Consider the following 21,015-nt stretch of genomic DNA (forward strand, 5'->3'; position numbering starts at 1 on the left):
CCTGCTCCCAATCCTGCCGCAGATACATTTGCAGTGGCTGCTGCGGCAACCGCCTCAGTGAGGGCTGCATACCGATCATCAAAGTATTCCACCTTAGCGGTCTTGATAGACCCAAACATCTCCGACAACTGAGCCCGAAACACAACAACAACCTCATCATGAAGGATCTCCCGGATCCTGTCATCCATCTCGTCTGGCCTCATCTGGCCGATAGTCTCGGGCGCTGTCGGCGCCTCCTGTCCGCCTTCTCCTGATCCTGACCCGGATCCAGTCACGAATTGTCGTGTAACCACCATGCTGAAAACATACAGAAAAGATATCAGATACTCCTCATAACAATCTGGGAACCATCTCCCAACCAAAACCCTAGGGGTTGTGACTTCCTTGCTACGCGTATAGGTCCTGTGCTTTCAGTAGTACGGGCCCATACTACCTTCCACACCTACCCATATTTGTCTCAAGTATCATCACAACGCCCTAATAACATACATAAACATAGCGAGCGCTCATACCTCACTCCTAGAGGAAAGCTACATATCTCATAACCGGCAAACTCATCCAAACAACCCACTCATCCATGAAACTTCCACCAACCCTGCAACACTAGTGTATGCTAGTCACACATAACGTTGGACCCTATAAACTTTCGAGTACCTGATCCTACCCTAAGCCCTTCATCAGACAAGAACAGGAAATAAGGCCAAACCAAACATTCTCAGGCTATAAGATCTTAATTATGTATGGCCGTGATGCATACACTAAGCAACTACAGTAATGATGTCAATTTCACATAAGGAAAACCCTAGGCTAACAGACATCATACAATCAGGCAATTCTATCATGCAATTCCTGAAGATCCCTAGCCTAGTACTAGCATGTTGTTCTAACATATCACATAATCAAATAACTATATGGTATTTTGGGGTCTAGTTACTGGCTCCGGCTGATCGTACACTTGTATCATCCTTCTTCTTATTTTGAAAACCATTAAAATTATTTTGAAAATATTTTCCTTAGTTCGAGACTGGATTCACACGAGTGTTCCTCCAATTCACTCAAACCAAGGCTCTGATACCAACTTGAAACACCCATAAAAATCATGCCAAATTTGAACTTTTTAAAACACTGAAAACCATTCAGATATTACAATTTGTTTTCAAAATAGTTTAAACATCAGAGTTCCCAGAAATCCAAATCATAAAATGTGAGGAAGCGTACTGTCACGCCTTCGCCTTCCCGCGATCATCCGTTGTACCTAAAACAATAATCGATAAATGTAAGCTCGAAGGCTTAGTGAGTTACCCCCATTATACAACAATACACATATAATATCCAACAGCATACTATGGGTCCAATCAACCATCGGGTTGGAATACCCTAGGCCCTCAACCATCGGGTTGGAATGCCAATATACTATGGGTCCAATCATCCTCGGGATGGAATACCCCAGGTCCACAACTATCAGGTTGGAATGCCCACATACTACGAATCCAATCATCCATCGGGATGGAATACTCTCGGCCCACAACCATCAGGTTGGAATGCCCACATACTACGAGTCCAATCATCCATCGGGATGGAATACTCTAGGCCCACAACCATCGGGTTGGAATGCCCACCTACTATGAGTCCAATCATCCATCGAGATGGAATACTCTCGCCCCTCAACCATCGGGTTGGAATGCCCACAACCAATCAAACATGTGCACCTATATCGGACAATCGTATAATGGTCTATAAAGACAACAAACTAGGGTCCACTCATCCTCGGGATGGAATACCCTCAACTACGATAACAAGCATGTGCATATATAAAAGGTAATCATCTAACAATATACAAACAGTCAAACCAACTACAAGTCTCTAAGCATAACCATATCCTATCTACCAGGATACCGATCTAACAGATCATACTAGCATATAATACCATCCTATCTACCAGGATGCCGAGCTAACATATCACAATGCTAACAATTCCAAATAACAAATCAAAGGGCCGACCTTGGTGCCTTAGACCCTTGAGTATAGTGAGGATAACTCACATTGCAATGCCGAACTGAACCACGAAATCGAGCTCCCGAAATACTGCCCCAAACTCCAACACCTGTAACCACCAATGATCCATTTCCATAACTACCCAAATTACCAAAATGCCCTCAGAAGTCAAACTGGTCAACCCTTGGTCAAAGTCAAAGTCAACGGTCAAGGTCAACAGTTCATGTTGACCTGACCCGTCGAGTACAATATATTGGCTCGTCGAGTTCCTCCAGAACTCACAGAGTCATAAAACCCTAGTCTACTCGCCGAGTTTACAGGCAACTCGTTGAGTTCAAGCGTGTCCAAAAGTCGGGGAAACCCCTTCTGACTCGTCGAGTCGTCTTACAGACTCCCTGAGTCCATGCATGAACCATTCTCAGGAAATCTTCATCCGACTCGTCAAGCCGACCATGCAACTCGTCGAGTCCCATTCAGTCCATCACTCATTCAGACGATTTTACGCTGCTCCAAAGCTCCAAACAGTAGATCTATGCTCCTAGGGTGCTGCTATCAAGTAAAGTTGCTAACTTTACGTGCATGCAAGGTTCTATGAAGCTAAAACACTCATAAATAGCATTAGGAGAAGGTTTTGAGACATGAAGGAGGGCTAAAGCTTCATAAAGCTTGAGGCTTTATGTCCTTAGGGCCTTGGGAAGTCAAGATCTGAAACTATGCCCTTATGACAAGCTCAAACCCGAATGTGACCCCATCAATACCTAGAAATGACCATTTCTTTTACCAAAAAGGGAGATATATGCAATGAAATGTAAAGGTGGTAGCTTTATACCTCAATCTTGCTGTCACAACACTGGGAAGGCTGGATCTACAAGCTCTTCATTGTTCCAAGCTCTTAACTCCTCAAGAAATGCTCCAATACACTCTCTTTTGGTCTCACACACTTAAGAATAGAGGCTAGCTAGCTATTAGGGTTTTCTCTGGACGTGAAGGTGACAAGGGAGGCTGAGGAGGAAAGTTAAGGACCTTTAAATAGGGTGCAAACCCTAAAAATTAGGGTTTTCACTTTCCAACACCTACTCGTCGATTTGGGTCCTCCGCCTCGTCGAGTAGGGTCTAAAACCCACGCAGATGATTTGGTCTCTACTCGACAAGTTGGCCTATCCACTCGTCGAGTCGCCTTTAAAACTTGACTCTTGAAGCTTTACACTGATATCGGGAAATCGGGATGTTACAGATCATTTCTAAAACATGTCTTAATATGAAAGTATAAGGAATTTTGCAATATCATGAATAATCTAAAAGTCTTTTCTTATTATTGCTAAAGAACCGATTAGTGAATTTATATAAACTTTATCTAAGGAACAAAATTGTATGGTAACGAAACCGAAATTATAAACCATTAAACCCCATAATTTAATTGTTATTTTGTTGTTGTATGAACTTGACAAAAATCATTGATCAGGCTCAAGCACAGTAGGTTGAATCGACTGTGATGAAAAAATAAGGCAGGAAGGCTTATAGAATACTTATTTAGATTATTATTAGAACTGATAAGGTATTGAAATCTTTTTTTCTTGAACAAATTATTAGTATTTGATTACTGATTATTTTAAATCTAGGGTAAACTGCAAAGAATAGCAATGCACTTTGCTTTAACTACCGATATGGACAAAGCGATCATATTTGTCCACAAAGTTGATATACCTTATTTTTTTACATATAATTGCAACGTACATATATTTTTTACTAATAATAGCAATGTACTTTATTGTTTTACCTATAATAGCAACGTACTTACATTTCTTTACTCATAATAGCAACATATTTTACTTTAATTACCAAGCAATCTTTATAAATTTTAACCCATAGTCTGATAATATAAATATATTTATTTTTTTACTTATAAAGGCAATGTACTTATAATAGAAATAAATTTGCTTTTTTATAACCAATATGGACAATGATTTAGGAAGAAAAAGATAAACGACTATTGATTTAGGTGTATAGAACCACGACTTTTCCTTGGGTTTCATTGATTCAGGAAGAAGAATGAGATACACACATGTCTCACTCCAGAAGTTGCATTCTTCTCTCAATCAACATAACTCACTGTCTTTGTTACCACCATTGCAGTCGTGACCATTACGTCCGCCATCATCAAATGTTTTCAATGATTCAAAGCCTGCTCAGCTTATCAACAAGTTGCCCTTACGTATGCTCCTATTTACTCTGACCATTTGACGATAAAATGTCAAATTGACAAAAATGTTCAAAATGACAAAAAATGGCCTACAATAAATTAGTAAAATTGATGAAATTAACTAAAATGTTCAAAACAAAAATTTGAACGGATAAAATTATACCTTCTATTTTTGTTTAAGTGGTATAAATTCTGAACAATGAAAAAAAATAAAGAACCGATAATAAATTGACCACACCGGACAAAAAGACATAAATAGTCATCTTGACTAAAAAAATCAAGATGTATATTTTAAATGTTTCATATCACTTTTTTTTTCGGTTTAAGTATGTCAAATTAAAAAATATAATAAAATGATAAGAATGACATAATTTACAAAAAAGGACAAAATTGTCATTTTATCTAAAAAAGGATAAACACTCAATTTTAAAAATTTATAAAACTTTGTACAATTTTATTATTTATATCAATATCAATTTCAGTTTTTGTTTTATTTAAATTTATATTGCATTCTACAAAATGATAATTTTCTAACATATCTACAAATACAAATTACCGATCGGATATTCAAACCACTATGCTTTCGTAATTTCAACCAATTATTATATCATTACGAAATTACTGACAAAACATATGTACTTTTTAATTATTAACTTTTTTTTTATAATCATTGCTCAAAAAGTTAAGTTATAAATTTAATTAAAATTATTTTGAACTTTATCATCCGTGGTGTCGAAGGATTATAAACTAGTATTCATTAAATTAACAAAGATAGAGGAACACGGATGTTATACTATATATGTCATACATGACCGGATCAAAAGTGGGTGCGACAGAGTCGCCCATTAAGAGCATACGATAGAAACGGCGTTATTGCTGACATGGAGGGGCCTCAAGGGCATCATAACGAGATGAACACCCCCCCCCCCCCCCCTTCTTGTTGTGTTGCTTCTTGGTGTCTTGATGACCGAATGAAACGAGAGCATTGATTGACTGTACAAGTTATCTCTCTTCTCTTAACGGTGGTATAACACCATGAACACCACCCACACTTCATGTTATTAGATGTTATAACACTACCTCAACGGGCTCATACCTAATATAAGAGACCAAAAATATAAGGGGCCCAATAAATATTTCCGTAAGCCAGAAAATGCAACTTTTTTTTGCCGATTTTGTGGTGTTTAGACCGACAATCAAAATATTCCGTTAAACGAACAAAACCCAACACCAAAAAAACAGGTGATCCGATGTAATTTTTTTTCCAACACCAAGTTTTATTAGAAAAATGAACAAAACCCAACACCAAAAAAACAGTTAAAAGAAACACATCAAATAGCTAACATAGGATTGAAAAGACACCAAATCCAATTAAGTTTTCTTCTTCTAGTTCTATTACTCACCCACAAAAATGATTGAGTGAGAACTTTATCCTACAGGTCCGTCTTCTTAGGCTGAGCATAATGCGCACGGAAGACACACATCAAGAAATGGTCCGATGTATTATTTTATAAAAGAACTATTTGTTTTGCTGATGTGATAAAACGTCGAGATTTGTAAGAAATCTAACTCTTTAGCATTATTTTACCCAAATATATATATATGATTAATTAGAAAATATGACTTTATATAGACCAAGAATAAAGAATTCCCAATTTCACGCAACTTAAATGCGCATGTTAAATTGACCAAAATCCACCCACTCAAACATTCCGGATATAACTTTAATAGATATCCATCTCCGACAACCGACGACCATCTCCCCCGACGAAATCATCCGCAGGCTACTTCCACCCTACCGATTTGGCAGTGACATTTATCAAAAAAAGATATTTTTAAAGATTATCTTGAATCGGAATTATTCTTAATTTCTTATTATATATTACAATTGTCCAATAATGTTGTTGTGGGGGAAGGAGGAGAGGTTGAGGTCAGACCTAGAGAAGACAGAGAAGATGCTTGAAGAGAGAGGGTTAATGTTGGAGAAGATGACGAAGGAGATTGATAAGAAAGTCGAGACTCAGAAGGCACTCCAAACGGAAGCCGACATGCTGTTTCGATTCAGATTATTATGCAAGGTAATTATTAAATAACTCAGATATATCGTTATTAATTAAAACTGTACATTTAATGAAATTTTTTGATTCATTGATTGATTGATTACTTATTATTAATTGTCATTTACGTTTTCAGAGAATCCGGCCATTGAGAGAGACGGAACAACAAAATATGAAGAAAGAGGTAAATCATTCATGCATGCATGCATGCATGGCTTCTTTATTTGAATTTATTATGATTGATTTATATCAATTTTTATATATTATGGAATATATATGATTATGAAAAGATTAATTGTATTTGTTAGGAAAGTGGGGATGAAATGGAAGAAAAATTCTCCGGGCTAAAGACCACTTATTTGCAAATGAGAAAATCGATGGGATGAAATGGAATGCAAATTAAATCTCTCAAATGTAAACGATTTCCCTTCATTGTTTCTTTTCTATATATTGCGGTGCTTTTCTCTAACATATTTTATTTTTGATCCCTCATCGACCATTACCATAAGTCACAACCCACAAAATCAATGTTTTAAAAACCGGTTTTTTAGTTGAACCGGATTGATGACCGGTTTCCGGTTCAACCGCTAAGTAAACCGGTTTTTATAATTTTCATTTTTTTTTCGTATTTTCGTACACATATCTATATACACAAATCAAGAATATGATGTCCACAAGTTCAAACATTAAAGTACACACGAAAACAAGTTGTAGATCATTTTAAGTACATTAAAATAACTCATAACTATAAGTTTTACATCAATCTATGTGCATTAAAAAGCAAATAAAGTACTAGATAAATATAAATGCATCAAAAAACTTTATAATATTTATCATATGCTTTTATTCAGAAATTTTTTATTAAATATGAAAAAACTACCAAAGTTTATTATGCAAAAGGTTTCGATTCTATATGTTTTTATTCAATTTAACCGGTTCAACTGGTTTAATTGAACCGGTTCAACCAGATTATTGTAAAAACCGGCCGGTTCAATCCGGTTCAGAAATAGACATAAAACCGGTGATAGTTGAACCGCTCATTTCCCCGATTCCCGGTCCAACCGGTTCGACCGGCCGGTTCAACCCGGTTTTTAAAACATTGCACAAAATGATGCAATACTTTCTATACTTTCTCTTTATCTCGTTCAAAGGGCATTAATTATTTTTGACAAAAAAGTCAAAAAATTTCTTCAAATTACACGTGTAACACCCTAATTCCACCTAATATCGTAACTTCATTATATAACATTACTAGTTTATAACCCGTGAGAACCACGGTTTTAAAATTAATTATACTTTCATTTTAAAAAATAAACATTATTAATCGATTATTTTAAATAAATAATTACTTAAGAGATATTTTTTTAGTTATATAAAATTATAATTGTTGATTTAAATAAATATATGAAGTTAAATCACCTTATAATCAGTATTAATTTTATTTTATTTTTTAACCTAATGTTATTAATTTAGTATAATTAGAATGAAAAAAAATTAAAATGGAAAATCAATTATTAATTTAATGTAATTAGAGTGGAAAATGTGAAATTTCAAATTTAAAATTTGAAATTTCAAATTAATAATTAATAGGTTGACATGTGACATGATAAGTTACATATAGTTATTAATGAGGAGTTCTAATAGTATGACACTTGTCAATAGGATAATAAACCTATTCATTTATTAGAATATGGAGATTTCCAAACTAAATTCATCATCTATATCACAAATTGACAACCAAGTAAACCATTTGGGTGGTTGTGACTTGGTAAAACATATGGAATATATGATGGATAATTTATTGATACATGTTCAAATTTTGGCACTACTCAACCCTTGTGGCAATGGAGGTTCGTCTGCAGTGACTCCAGGGCATGAGTCAAAACATCATGTTTCCAACGGGGGATTAATCGGTGCACAAAAGCTAGTTTGAAACCCTCGTTAGAGAAGTTCCCTTTCCAAAAAAATTGACAACCAACTATTCAGCTTCTGGAAGCTGTCACATAATACGTGTTAGAAAATCTCCCATAATGATCCACTACCCTATAGGCCTTTACAATGTTAGAAAGTCTCCCATAATGATCCACTACCCTCTACAATGTTCTGCATATGCTAGGTATGGAAACTCTAGTTCTTGTTCTTGCTTATTCCTTAAAGATACTTCACCAAAACCTCCAAATCAATCTTTTGGGCTACTAACTCTTGACTCTTAACATTAACATGTTAGAACCATAAACATGCATCCTAAAAGGCTAAAACTATTGGAAAAATTGGTTTAACCAAATTTCAAAAAATGATTTTATCCCAATTTGGTAGTACTCTGTTGCAACTCGGGAGTTGCACCACTTAGCTTTTGCAATAAACAGGCTACATAAATATACGAGTAATCCATGTGATGAATATTGGAAGAGTATTACAAGAGTGTTACTATCCTTAAGGTATACTCACACTTATGGATTAAAGTATACAAGATATTACGAGGTCATGGAAGGATACAATGATATAAATTGATGGTGGAGCTATATCATAGAAGTCCTAAAAAACATTTATAGTTATATCCACTACGGAATCTAAAATCCTGCTAGAGCTATCTTTGATAAAAGAGGAGTTAACGCTGACTCTACTTGTACACAGTTTGTGATACTGTGGTGAGACAAGTGATAATTACCTCTTTAATTCATGTTATGTTAGCTTCCTCAATTTGATCATTCCAAGTTGCCAGATGGTAGGAGATCAATGATTTAATGTGCGACACTGCTTCAAATGGGCTTATACGATAAGATTTGTATGTTTTGACGTGATGGTGCTTAATTACTACGAGTTGGGCGATTTGGAATATTCAAACAAATGTATCATTTGGATTACACAATCTGAAGAAAAACACCTTTTTTTACAAGATCATTTCGCAATCATATTTTTTGGATTATTCATAGGAAATACAAGTTAAATAGTAATTTTGTTGGGTTGTTATAAAACATACCCTTGATTCCACTTTATAGTATGTTTTTTTTATTTAGCAAAATTTATAGTTTATTAAAACTTGGCCAATTAAAAAAGCTAGATAAATAGTGGGAAATTAAGTAATATAACCACAATTTAATATGTATTTGAAAAAAAATAACCAAAAATATTTGTTTTTAGAAAAAATAACTATTTAGTCCGGAATGGGCACTCCGGACCAAAAAAAACATTTTTTCTGACAAAAAAGTACATTCTGGATTCCAGACTGAAATTTCGGATATTAGAAAAAAAACTACGAAATTTCAAGAACAAGTTCGAAATCTGATGAACAATTTCGGAACTTTGAGAAAAAAATTGTTTTCTACTTAAATCTAACAAAAAATAAACAAACAAAGTAAATAAGAATTATATACGATATTAGTGCAGAAAATCAAACATTTTATTGAAAAACGATGACATTAAAACACTTCGAAATGAACATTTTAACATAAGTAGATATATTTCTTTCAAACAAAATGGAAAAACTAAAAAAAAAAGTTAAAAATCTCTGAAATTTGAAGATGAAATCCGGAATGGAGAATTCGGAGTAAGAACTCTAGAATATGAGCAATTTTGTGGAATGAGGCATTCCGAAGAAAATAATTATTTTTCAAAAACTGAACAAAAAATGGTTATTATTATTTTTTTTTTTTGAAAATCTCATTTATATGGGTTAGTTTACTTAATTTACCATCTATAACACTATCAAATAAGTGGAAATTCTTTTTGTGGAAAAACTAGAAAAAAAAGTTGAAAATCTCTGAAATTTGAAGATCAAATCCGGAATGGAGGATTCGGGAGTAAGAACTCTAGAATATGAACAATTTTGTGGAATGAGACATTCCGAAGAAAATGATTATTTTTCAAAAACTAAAAAAAATGGCTATTTTTTTGAAAATCTCATTTATATAGGTTAGTTTACTTAATTTACCATATATAACACCATCAAATAAGTGGAAATTCCTTTCAAAAAAAATCAACTAGAAAACTATCCCCCACGTTGCGGGGGTTGGAAGATGTCGTTTTTGTGTGAAAGTATAGTACATTGCATAAATTGATAACCACAATATAGTATGTTACTATTGTATGCAATTCGCCCATTTACAATCACATAATAGTCAAATATGTTGTAGTTGTTGGATTAGGTGTCTGAGCCTATAACTATAACTGGTATAAACTTGAATTGATAGTAACACAGTCCTTTTGGGTTGCCGTCAAACCTAGCAATTGGACAGTATGATTTTTGGAGAGAGTGGTTGATTTATTATTTGATTAATAAATTAAAATAAATAATTTATTAATATATTAAGAGAATAATATATTAATTAGAAATAGTAATATTTAATTAATAATTAATCAGAAATTAATTGGAATTAACTTCGGGATTAATGGACTTAAATTAAAAGTACAGGGTCTAAAGTGTAATTGTTCAATAGTTGAACAAAAGACTCAAGAACCTTCCACCAGGAGGGTGGACGATTTCAAAGGGGATAATCTAGAGTTTCTAGATTATCCGATGTGGATAAATATGAAGTTGGATAATTACCAATTTGAAATATTATTATTATATTCAGATTAGGGTTATTCAGGGCTTCCTTGTACCACTATATAAAGGACCATAGCCCTTCATATTTTGGTCACTCATTCTCTAAGAGAAATAGCCAAAATTTTGTCATCCCCTCTCCCCTCTCCTCTCTCCATAATCTTCCTTCTTGCTAGCTTGGGTGTGAACCACTAGAGGCACGACATTTGTGGTGCTTGCTTCCAAAAGATCAACAAGAAGATTTCTGTTTAGTAATTTTTGAAAATTACCTAGGGTTTCTAGGGTTCTTATTTTGATATTCATAGTTATAGGTTCAATAGTAAAACATAGATATTGTTTTAGGTTGCATGCACACTTAAGAGTTTTTAAGTATGTTTTGTTCTGCTTAAACTCATCAGTGGTATCAATTAATCTTGTTTAAAAAGGATAATTGAAATTTTTTTTGGATAAATCATATACCCTAATTTTCGAAAATTAGAGGGTAAGGATTAGGATTAAATTAATTGATTAATTTAAATGGATAATCTTTATTTGATTTAATATATTTAATTAAATGTTAGTTAATAGATAATTATTAAATCATTTGGTTTATTTTTAAATTTAAATTAATTATTTAATTTTCTAAATTTAATTATAAACCTAGTATTTTGAAAAGTTTTAAAATACACATTATATTATATGTAAAATTAAAAGTTTAATTATTACTATATGTATATGTTTTAGGATAATGTTTTATTAATTGAAAAATGAAAATTTTAGGTCTTATTTTTGGGACATTACAAGTTGGTATCAGAGCCTTAGTTTGAGGGATTTGGACATACTCTTGGGTGTGTCTGAACTCAAACTGAGGATTTGGTAAAGAATTTTTCAAAAAGAAATGTTTTAAAAGAAAAGAGTTTTCTAATACAAGAAAGGTGTCACACCCCCGAACCAGACGGCGGAAACGTCCGAGGGCTCGCGTGACTTAAATTGAAATATCATCACAATGAATATACATGAAACATAACATAAACATCACCATGCATTAATACATTACAACTGACCTTGTTCACATCAAGTACATTGTCTAAATATTACATATCCATAGCATAAATTGTTTGAGAGTCACAAAACATAACATCCTAACACACTTGGTAATTTTCTTCAGTTTATCTGTTACCTGAGAATACAAGTTATTTTGAAAACGGTCAACATATATAATGTTGGTGAGTTCATAAGCAGGTTTGATATGAAAATATTTTGTATAGTTTGTAAAACCCAGAAAATCCGATATTTTCTGAAACGACAATTGTTTACGAAATAGGTGTGATGATCCATAAGTATATGCGTGAATGATTTCAATACGTGTAAAAGTAGTATGTATCTCATAATGAATTCTTGTATTATAGTTATCGAAAGTAAACGTGAATAATGTTGTTCCCCCGGAAAACCCGATGTTTTCCGATATAAATAGTATGATCGTTTTGTTTTATTGTATCGTCACAACGAATGAATATGATTTCCCATGATTACTTAGATGGCATTTGATCTCTATGTGAGTCGTTATAACCATGCATAATAATGACTAATTTGTCTGTCTTGGCATTCTTGCGAACGCCGGTATGGAATTAAGATTTTGTCACCCTAGACTGGCCGAGTCTAACTGTAGCGAACAACTTAGGTGTGGGGGAGTCACCCCCGTATAGATATATACACAAACTCTCGCTCTCCCTCCAGGAGACTTTGGTTATAACTACAGACTACGACCGACACTTATTAGTGTCGCCCGTTATTACTCACTAAATCCAAATGAAATTGAATAACCTTGTTTATCGACCTCATTTATGTTTACTTGAATAAAAGGTAACCTAACAGACGAAGAGAAGAGGACTACGGGGACAACTAATCACGTATGTTATTATAGGCTGTCGAGTATGCGACGGACACATTAGCCCATCACATATATGATTGATTTGGACCTTACTAGCAATGCAAATGGGCCACTACGGCCCAATAGCATGTAAAAGCCATTGAGGGTCCATTTGGCATGTAATTGGGTCACCTGAGGCCCGATAAACATGTGTAATTATATTGGGCCCAATAATCATGATATTGGGCCACAAAAGCCCAATAGCACGAATAGAAGGTATTTGAGCCCAACCATTGAATTGCTTATGTTTTATCAAGTTTAAGTTCGTATTGTTGGTATTTGTTGTATGCTAATGTTTATTCACAATGTAAAAGAAATATCTTAACGTTTGATTTATAACGAAGCTTTATATATATATATATATATATATATATATATATATATATATATATATATATATATATATATATATATATATTAAATCATGCGTTATAAACTTGATATTTTTAACCCAAACATCCATAATTGTTTATTTGGCCCAAAAACATTTAGATTGACCATTTTTGCCCCTTTTTCTTTAAAAATGGCACTTTTAGTCCCTTTTTATGAAAATTGACATTTTTGGTCCTTAAACCATTTTTCTTGACATTTTCTACCCAAACTTTATTTGAATAGTAATTTTAGTCCAAAACTATAGTATTTGTCATTTCCAGCCTTTATTTGTAAAAAGTTTACATTTTTGGCCCAATTTCCATAAGTTTTACAATTTTGACCCCAAAATCAAAAACTTTGCATTTTTAGTCCAATTTGGTAATAAAATCATTTTCAACCCTTGAAAAAGTTTATTTACGTTTTAGACTCATAGTTTGTTAAGTTTTCCATTTCAGCCCCTCAAAACTTCATTTTTTCGCAACCTTGGGCCCAAAACTCGTGAGGCCCAATTTAAAGCCCAAGAAGCTAAAATTTATGTTTTTGACCCTTTGAAAAGTATTATTTTCATAAAAATCAGATTTTATACAAATAAATACCTTGTAACCCTCATAAAACCGATAATTATCAATTTACACCCAATCTTTGTTATTTTTGCAAAAATGACACTTGTATAGTTCTTTGGCTTTGTTTTTCACTCTTTAAACTTAAAGACCCTTAGATCTATGATGTATGTTGTTTATTATGTTTTTTTATTATTCTTTCACCCTTTTTACTATAGATCTCGAAATATCACAAGTATTACATATTATCACAACCAAAAAACTAAAGAAATCACACATAACATGCAAACACACATAGATCATCACATAATACTTGTATTCTCCCCCAAAAAAAGTAAAAACCGAAAACAAGTGGGTATGAACTCACCTTGCTTAGTTGTTTCGGTTTTGAAGAAGATGTGAAGAAGATTTTTGGTCCTAGCAACACCTTGTGTGGACTTGGAACTTGGATGGGTTCACTAGAGTGCATAACCACGAAATTAGGGTGGTAAGAAGGATGAATGAGTGCAAAAGAAAGTATGCTACTTAGATTTGTGAGATCTTACCACTAGAGTGCAACTTGATGTGATTTTTGGTTGAAACCTCCTTGAAAAGCTTATAGTTCTCAAAAATTCTTGATGAGAGGGGAGAGTGTTCTTGAATGTGTTATACTTAGAGAGAGTTTTGAAATGGTTTGTGTGTGTGTGTTCCTTCCTTCGGCCGTGAATAAGAGAAGAGAGAGGAGAGAAAGAATTGAAGTGACTATTGTGGATATATGTTGGATCATGCATGGTTATTTGTTGTATAATATGGAGGTGGCAATCATAAAAGTCAACTCTTCTTATTCTCTTTTTTTATATGTAGTTGGGCCGAGAGGGAGAAAGGAGAGAAAGGATTTGGGCCTTTAGTGCTTGAGTCCGATAATATGAAACCCAATGTGATGGTTTTCGGCCCATTGGGCCCTTAGGAGGGTTTACGGCCCAATCTTTCATAAAAGAATGGATTTGTGGCCCATTAGGATTTATTAGATTTGTTATGGCCCAACAAGGCCCATTAAGGTAAACTAATCCATTTTAGGCCCATTATGGCCCAAAATGTTAAGTTTCATGAAAGTGGGTCCAATTAGGGCCCATTTAAGGGTCCTAAGCCCAAAATAGTCAAATTGGAAGCTTATTGGTCCATTAGGCCCAATAAGGAAATCCTAGTCAATAATGGACTTAAACCGGGATTTTTAGGGTTTCTAATCTTTTGTTGACCATTTGAAGTGTTTGTATAGAGTGTTTGATGGAATTTTTGTTGTCATTGAATAAACATCATGCATACTTTCAAGTTTTAGTTACAAATGTTATCATTGTTAATGTTTACAAAAACCTTAGAATTCCTAGTTGTGACATCATCCCCCGTTAGAGGGAATTTCGTCCCGAAATTCTTTTTGAAGCTAGATTTGAGAAGGCGAGAATAAGTGAGGGTACTTTTGTTTCATTTGGTCTTCACGTTACCATGTGAATTCTGGTCCACGTTTTGCGTTCCATCGAACTTTCACAATTGGAATGCGACTTTGCTTAGTACGCTTCACTTCCTTGTCCATGATTTCAACTGGTTCTTCCACGAACAGGAGATTCTCGTTGATTTCAATTTCTTCCAATGGGACGACGAGAGTTTCATCGGATAAGCACTTCTTCAAATTGAAAACATGGAACACGGGGTGTACATTGTTGAGCTCGGTAGGTAGCTGCAGTCTATAAGCCATTGGACCGATTCGGGCAAGAATCTCGAATGGTCCAATGTACCGTGGGTTTAATTTTCCCCGTTTCCCGAAACGAATCACCCCTTTCCAGGGAGAGACTTTTAACAACACCCGATCCCCGACTCGGAATTCCAATGGTTTTCGTCGTTTATCTGCATAGCTCTTCTGTCGGTCTCGTGATGCTTGAAGTCGAGCTCTGATTTGAACTATCTTCTCTGTCGTTTCACGTATGATTTCTGGCCCTGTTAATGCATTGTTTGGTGTCTGTCCTCTTGCTAGCTGAGTGTCACCTACCTCAGCCCAACACAACGATGATCTACATTTACGCCCATATAATGCTTCAAAAGGAGCAACTTTGATGCTTGTGTGATAACTGTTGTTGTACGAAAACTCAATTAAAGGTACGTGGGTATCCCACGACCTTCCGAAGTCTATCACACATGCTCGAAGCATATCTCCAAGCGTTTGAATGGTTTGCTCACTTTGACCATCCGTTTGTGGGTGGTAAGCAGTGCTCATGTCGAGTTGTGTCCCCATCGCCTTTTGAAGTGATTGCCAAAAGCATGAAGTGAATCTACTATCTCGATCTGAGATGATAGATATTGGTACTCCATGGAGTCTCATAATTTCCTTGATGTAGATTCTCGTCAATCGTTCCATCTTGTATGATTCCTTTATTGGCAGGAAATGGGCGGATTTTGTCAACCTATCAACTGTTACCCATATGGTATCCATCCCATCAGTTGTCTTGGGTAATTTGGTCACAAAGTCCATGGTAATTCTTTCCCATTTCTACTCGGGTATTACCGGTTGTTGTAATAGTCCCGAGGGCTTCTGATATTCTACCTTCACTTTAGCGCAAGTGAGGCACTTGCTAACGTAAGTGGCAATTTCTGCCTTCATGTTAGGCCACCAATAATGTTGTTTGATATCCAGGTACATTTTATCTGAACCCGGATGGATGGAGTATCGTGTCTTATGGGCCTCATTCATGACTACCTCTCTGAATCCCCCAAGTTTAGGAACCCAAGTTCGGTTCATGAAATAATATGTTCCATCCTCCTTGACTTCGAAGTTCTTTCCATTCCACGTAACGCTTCGCTTGTTCTGTTTTCTGTCTTCATGGCATCGAACTGGGCTGCTTTGATCTGCGAGGACAGATGGGATTGAATGGTTATTGAAAGAGTCTTCACACGACGATTCGAGTATTCTTTCCGACTCAAGGCATCAGCTACCAAATTAGCCTTGCCGGGGTGGTACTTGATTTCGCACTCATAATCGTTTAGCAGCTCAACCCATCTTCGCTGCCTCATGTTTAACTCCTTTTGATTTAAAATGTGTTGGAGGCTCTTGTGGTCGGTGAAAATGGTGCACTTTGTACCATAGAGGTAGTGCCTCCAAATCTTCAAGGCAAAGACCACAGCTCCCAATTCGAGATCATGGGTGGTATAATTCACCTCATGTGTCTTTAGTTGTCGAGATGCATAAGCTATCACCTTCCCACGCTGAATGAGTACACAGCCTAAACCCTGATTCAAAGCATCGCAGTAAACTACGAAGTCCTCAGTTCCCTCTGGTAATGATAGTACTGGTGCACTACAGAGAGCTCGTTTCAGAGTTCGGAAGGCAACCTCCTGCTTTTCTGTCCATTCAAATGGTACACCCTTCTGTGTAAGCATGGTAAGTGGCTTGGCTGTTCTGGAGAAGTTCTGAATGAATCTTCTGTAATAGCCTGGGAGACCCAGAAATTGACGAATTTCTGTGGGTGTCGTTAGGACTACCCATCCTTCAATGGCTTTGATCTTAGAAGGGTCCACATGTATCCCTTCCCGACTGACAACATGACCTAAAAAGTTTATGCTACGGAGCCAGAACTCACACTTAGTGAGTTTTGCGTATAACTTTTCGGTTCGTAGGGTTTCCAAGATTTGCCGGAGATGTCGACTATGTTCCTCTTCGCTTCGAGAATAGACCAGAATATCATCGATGAAAATGATGACAAAGTTGTCGAGGAATGGTCGGCAAACTCGATTCATCAGGTCCATAAATGCGGCAGGGGCATTCGTTAGACCGAAGGGCATTACAACAAATTCATAATGTCCATAGCGAGTTCGGAAAGCGGTCTTGGGGATATCCTCTTCCCGGACCTTGAGCTTGTAACATCCGGATTTCCAGGTATTATGTTTGATCATTTATTCTTTTGAGTAAAAGCGAGGGACTCGACGAGTTTAGGCGTAGACTCGTCGAGTAGGATCACGTGTGCTGACTGGATTAATGAACGGACTCGATGAGTCGGAAAGGGTGGACTTGACGAGTCCGCGCTGTGGATTGAAACCCTAATTCTCGGGGTCTGTGCCCTATTTAAAGGCCTTTATGGCCTCCATTTATGGCCACTTCATCCCTGATAAACCCTAGAGAGCAGAGAGATAGTTTGTGGTGCAAGAGGAAGGCTAATTCACCATTTCTTGTGTGTTTTAGCAAGAAGGAAGGAGGTAGAACAAGCTAAGCGGGTTGAGGAGCTTGGATCCACTTCTATTTGATCAGAGGAAGCTGTTGGAGGTAACAATCTGTTCCATTCTCGTGTTTATAATGATTCTAGTGAAATCTAGGGTTTTCTTTATGCCTCTTTTAGTTAAATCTGGAGTATGTGAGGCCCAAGGCGAAATGGTTCATAGATCTAGACCTTAAGAGGTCCAGAGAGTCCTTACCACTCTGCTTTATGCCATAACTTTCGAGTTATGTGCCTAGGAGGCCATTTTAGAGGTTATTTCACCAAAAGAAGCTTTGGGTGTGTTGCATGTGTACCAAGATTCGACCTTTACGTGATTATCATGCTTGGGAAGGTCAGATCTATAGATTAGAGAAGCAAATCTGACCTTAGAAGGTCATTTGAGTATGAACATGGAAGCAACTCGCCGAGTTCATAAGTGGACTCGACGAGTCGAGTCGGGATTGCCCCGCGTTTCGTGTCAGGAGGAACCCGTTGAGTGGAGGGATGACTCGACGTGCCATGAGAGGCTAGAAGGTTTCAGAGGACCCGCATGGACTCGCCGAGTCGCCCATGTGCACTCGACGAGTCGGTTCAAAGTTTGACCGTTGACTTTGATTGACCTTAGGGTTCTGGTCAAGACTGATTCAAGAGAGTTCAGGGAGGGGTAGAATGGCCTTCTACCCAATCTTTAGAGATGAGACTATGAGAGAGTATTGATCGGGGATGTTATTTGAATGATAGGAGGAGGCTAGGTCGGGACGTTGAGCACGAGATTTTATCCGACTTCTTTGAGGTGAGTCTTCTCACTATACTGTACGTGGAAGGGTACCTATGTGTGACCGGAAGGTCTTATATGCTATGAGATGTATGTGATGTATGCTGTTATGTGATATGTATGTGCTATGAATGTTATGTATGATAAGGACCCGAAGGTCAAGATGATATGGACCGGAAGGTCGGGAGGTTACGGACCGGAAGGTCGATACGGGTAGGACCGGAAGGTCTACCGGGATTCGGGACGGAAGTCCCCTGAGACACTTGGATCGGAAGATCCTACAGAGTTATGGCCTATAAAGGCGTATGTGTTGTATGTGGTATATTGGGGAACTCACTAAGCATTTATGCTTACAGTTGCTGTGTTATGTGTTTCAGGTACTAGCGAGGATCGCGGGAAGGCGCCGGCATGATCCGTACACACTCATAGAGATTATGTTTTGAGATTCTGGGATTTGTGTGTTATGATGACATTGGATACAGTTTGTTGGATATTGTTTTGATGATTGAAAATATGATTTTAAAATGAAAAATTGTTTTGAAAATTTACGTCGTTACAAGTTGGTATCAGAGCCTTGGTTTGAGAGATTCGGATGCACCTTCGGGCGTATCTGAACTCAAACTGAGGATTCGAGGAAAATTTTCAGAAAAGAAACAATTTTTCTAAAAGAGTAAAAGATTTTGAGAAAGGCAGAACGGAGCAGTGTACGATCAGCCAGCGCCCGAACGGTGATTTCCCAAAATACCCTTACATTATGTGTTCTCAGATATGATATGATATGTTATGCATGCTAGAGTAGGCTAGGTATTCATATTAGGACTAGAGTGGCCTGATTTGTGATGCCTTAGCCTAGGAGATTACTGCTGCTATGAGATGCTTCGAGAGTGAGTAGGTAGCAGTGAGGAGCTTATGAGAAGTCTACCAAAGGGTAGGCTATGCTTAGCGAGATGTAGAGTACTTGTGATCTGGGATCCTAGGAGGAGGACTTGGAATGAATGCTGATGTGGTGTGGAAGGTAGTATTGCGCCCGTACTACTGAAAATACCGGATCAGTGCGCAGTCCAAGTAAGAATCCTGAGGGTACTAAGGAACAAGTAGGGCTGAGTTATCGAGTGCGAGTACACTCGAGTGAGTCTCTCATATTTTTTTATGTTGTATTTCGGAGACATCATGGTTGAGACATGCCACAGACCAGAGACCAGTGGCGTGAGTGACGAGGAGCTTCGTCAGATGATCCACAGCGAGGGGGGCTGCGGCTATCCGCGCAGAGATACCAGGGATGTTTGGGTTTATGAAGACCTCTTTGATTGAGACGTTTGACGAGAGATACGCAACGGTTGCTGAGGTTGCGGCTGCTGCAGCTACTGCAGCTGTGGCTGCTGCTAGACCTCGGGGGGGGGGGGTGACTCGATGCTGTTCCGGGAGTTCAACAACACGAAGCCACCGGAGTTTGATGGGACGCAGGATCCGATTGCTGCGATGAGATGGATTTCTGATATCGAGGGATGCTTCTACACCTGTTCGTGTCTGGAGCATCTGAGGGTTCGGTTTGCACTGAAACAGTTTCACTTGGGGGCGAAGGACTGGTGGAAGTTCGAGGCGGCGAACTTCACTCTTGCAGAGATTTCGGAGGTGACCTGGGAGAGGTTCACCACCATGTTCAGAGACGAGTATGTTCCCCCAGTGGAGCGCAAACGGTTGGCACATGAGTTCTTGTCCCTCAAGCAAGGGACGGAGTCCGTGACTGTGATTACACGGATGTTTCACGAGAGGGCGTTGTTTTGCCCTGAGCACGTGTCGTCTGAGCAGGCACGCATGAGACGGTATTTGAGCATTGAGAAGTGATGTCATGGTTCGAGTACCATGATAAGTAGCAGATTGAGAAGTGATGTCATGGGTCGAATCCCATGAGTTGTAGTAGGTCGAGAGTTGATGTCATGGTTCGAGTGCCATGATTTGAGGTGGATTGAGAAGAGGGAACGTGGTTTGAGTATCATGACATGTGGCGGTTAGTGTTCTGGTTTTTACCAGTTATTCCGTGGGGATTGTCTAGACTGAGATCGAAGTGAATGAGTGTGGGTCTAGAAGGCCATGATGAACAAGTTTTAGTGGAGCATCCCTTGAAAGGGGAAATCGAGTGAGCTCCGAGGGATTGTGGGTGATATGCCAGTTGGAGTCGCAAGACTCAGGGATGAGTAGGGATGGTGCGTTATGGGAGAATACGGTCTGGGCTGGGCGACCGGCCGATAGTGGAGAGGTCACTTTCTGTGACCCGAGTGGTGCTATATCCGTTTCCTGTGGGAGACATAAGAGGTGTTGAGATTTCGGTTTTGCGGTTGGGGGTGACCCCTGTGGGATTGCACGGATGGTGATCTTCAACCAGAGTA

General features: G+C 37.3%; 1 protein-coding gene across 1 annotated transcript; it reads left to right on the top strand.

The window, feature by feature from the left end:
• The first annotated feature begins 5,912 nt into the window (after nucleotides 1-5,912).
• Nucleotides 5,913-6,691, top strand: LOC145128644 (uncharacterized). The gene is made up of 3 exons (XM_079063460.1): nucleotides 5,913-6,273; nucleotides 6,389-6,436; nucleotides 6,561-6,691. Exons 1-3 carry the CDS (start codon nucleotides 6,094-6,096, stop codon nucleotides 6,636-6,638), a joined length of 306 nt encoding a protein of 101 aa, XP_078919586.1. The 5' UTR covers nucleotides 5,913-6,093; the 3' UTR covers nucleotides 6,639-6,691.
• The last annotated feature ends 14,324 nt before the right edge of the window (nucleotides 6,692-21,015 follow it).

This window comes from Lactuca virosa, chromosome 8 (genome assembly GCF_052849685.1).
Source record: "Lactuca virosa cultivar CGN04683 chromosome 8, Lactuca_virosa_CGN04683_v6, whole genome shotgun sequence".
In the NCBI taxonomy this organism is placed as follows: Eukaryota; Viridiplantae; Streptophyta; class Magnoliopsida; order Asterales; family Asteraceae; genus Lactuca; species Lactuca virosa.

Coding starts and splice junctions, on each gene's coding strand:
- LOC145128644 (XM_079063460.1), top strand. CDS start 6,094: ATGTTGTTGTGGGGGAAGGAGGAGAGGTTGAGGTCAGACCTAGAGAAG. Junction 6,274..6,388: donor GATTCAGATTATTATGCAAG/GTAATTATTAAA, acceptor TTACGTTTTCAG/AGAATCCGGCCATTGAGAGA. Junction 6,437..6,560: donor AACAAAATATGAAGAAAGAG/GTAAATCATTCA, acceptor TGTATTTGTTAG/GAAAGTGGGGATGAAATGGA.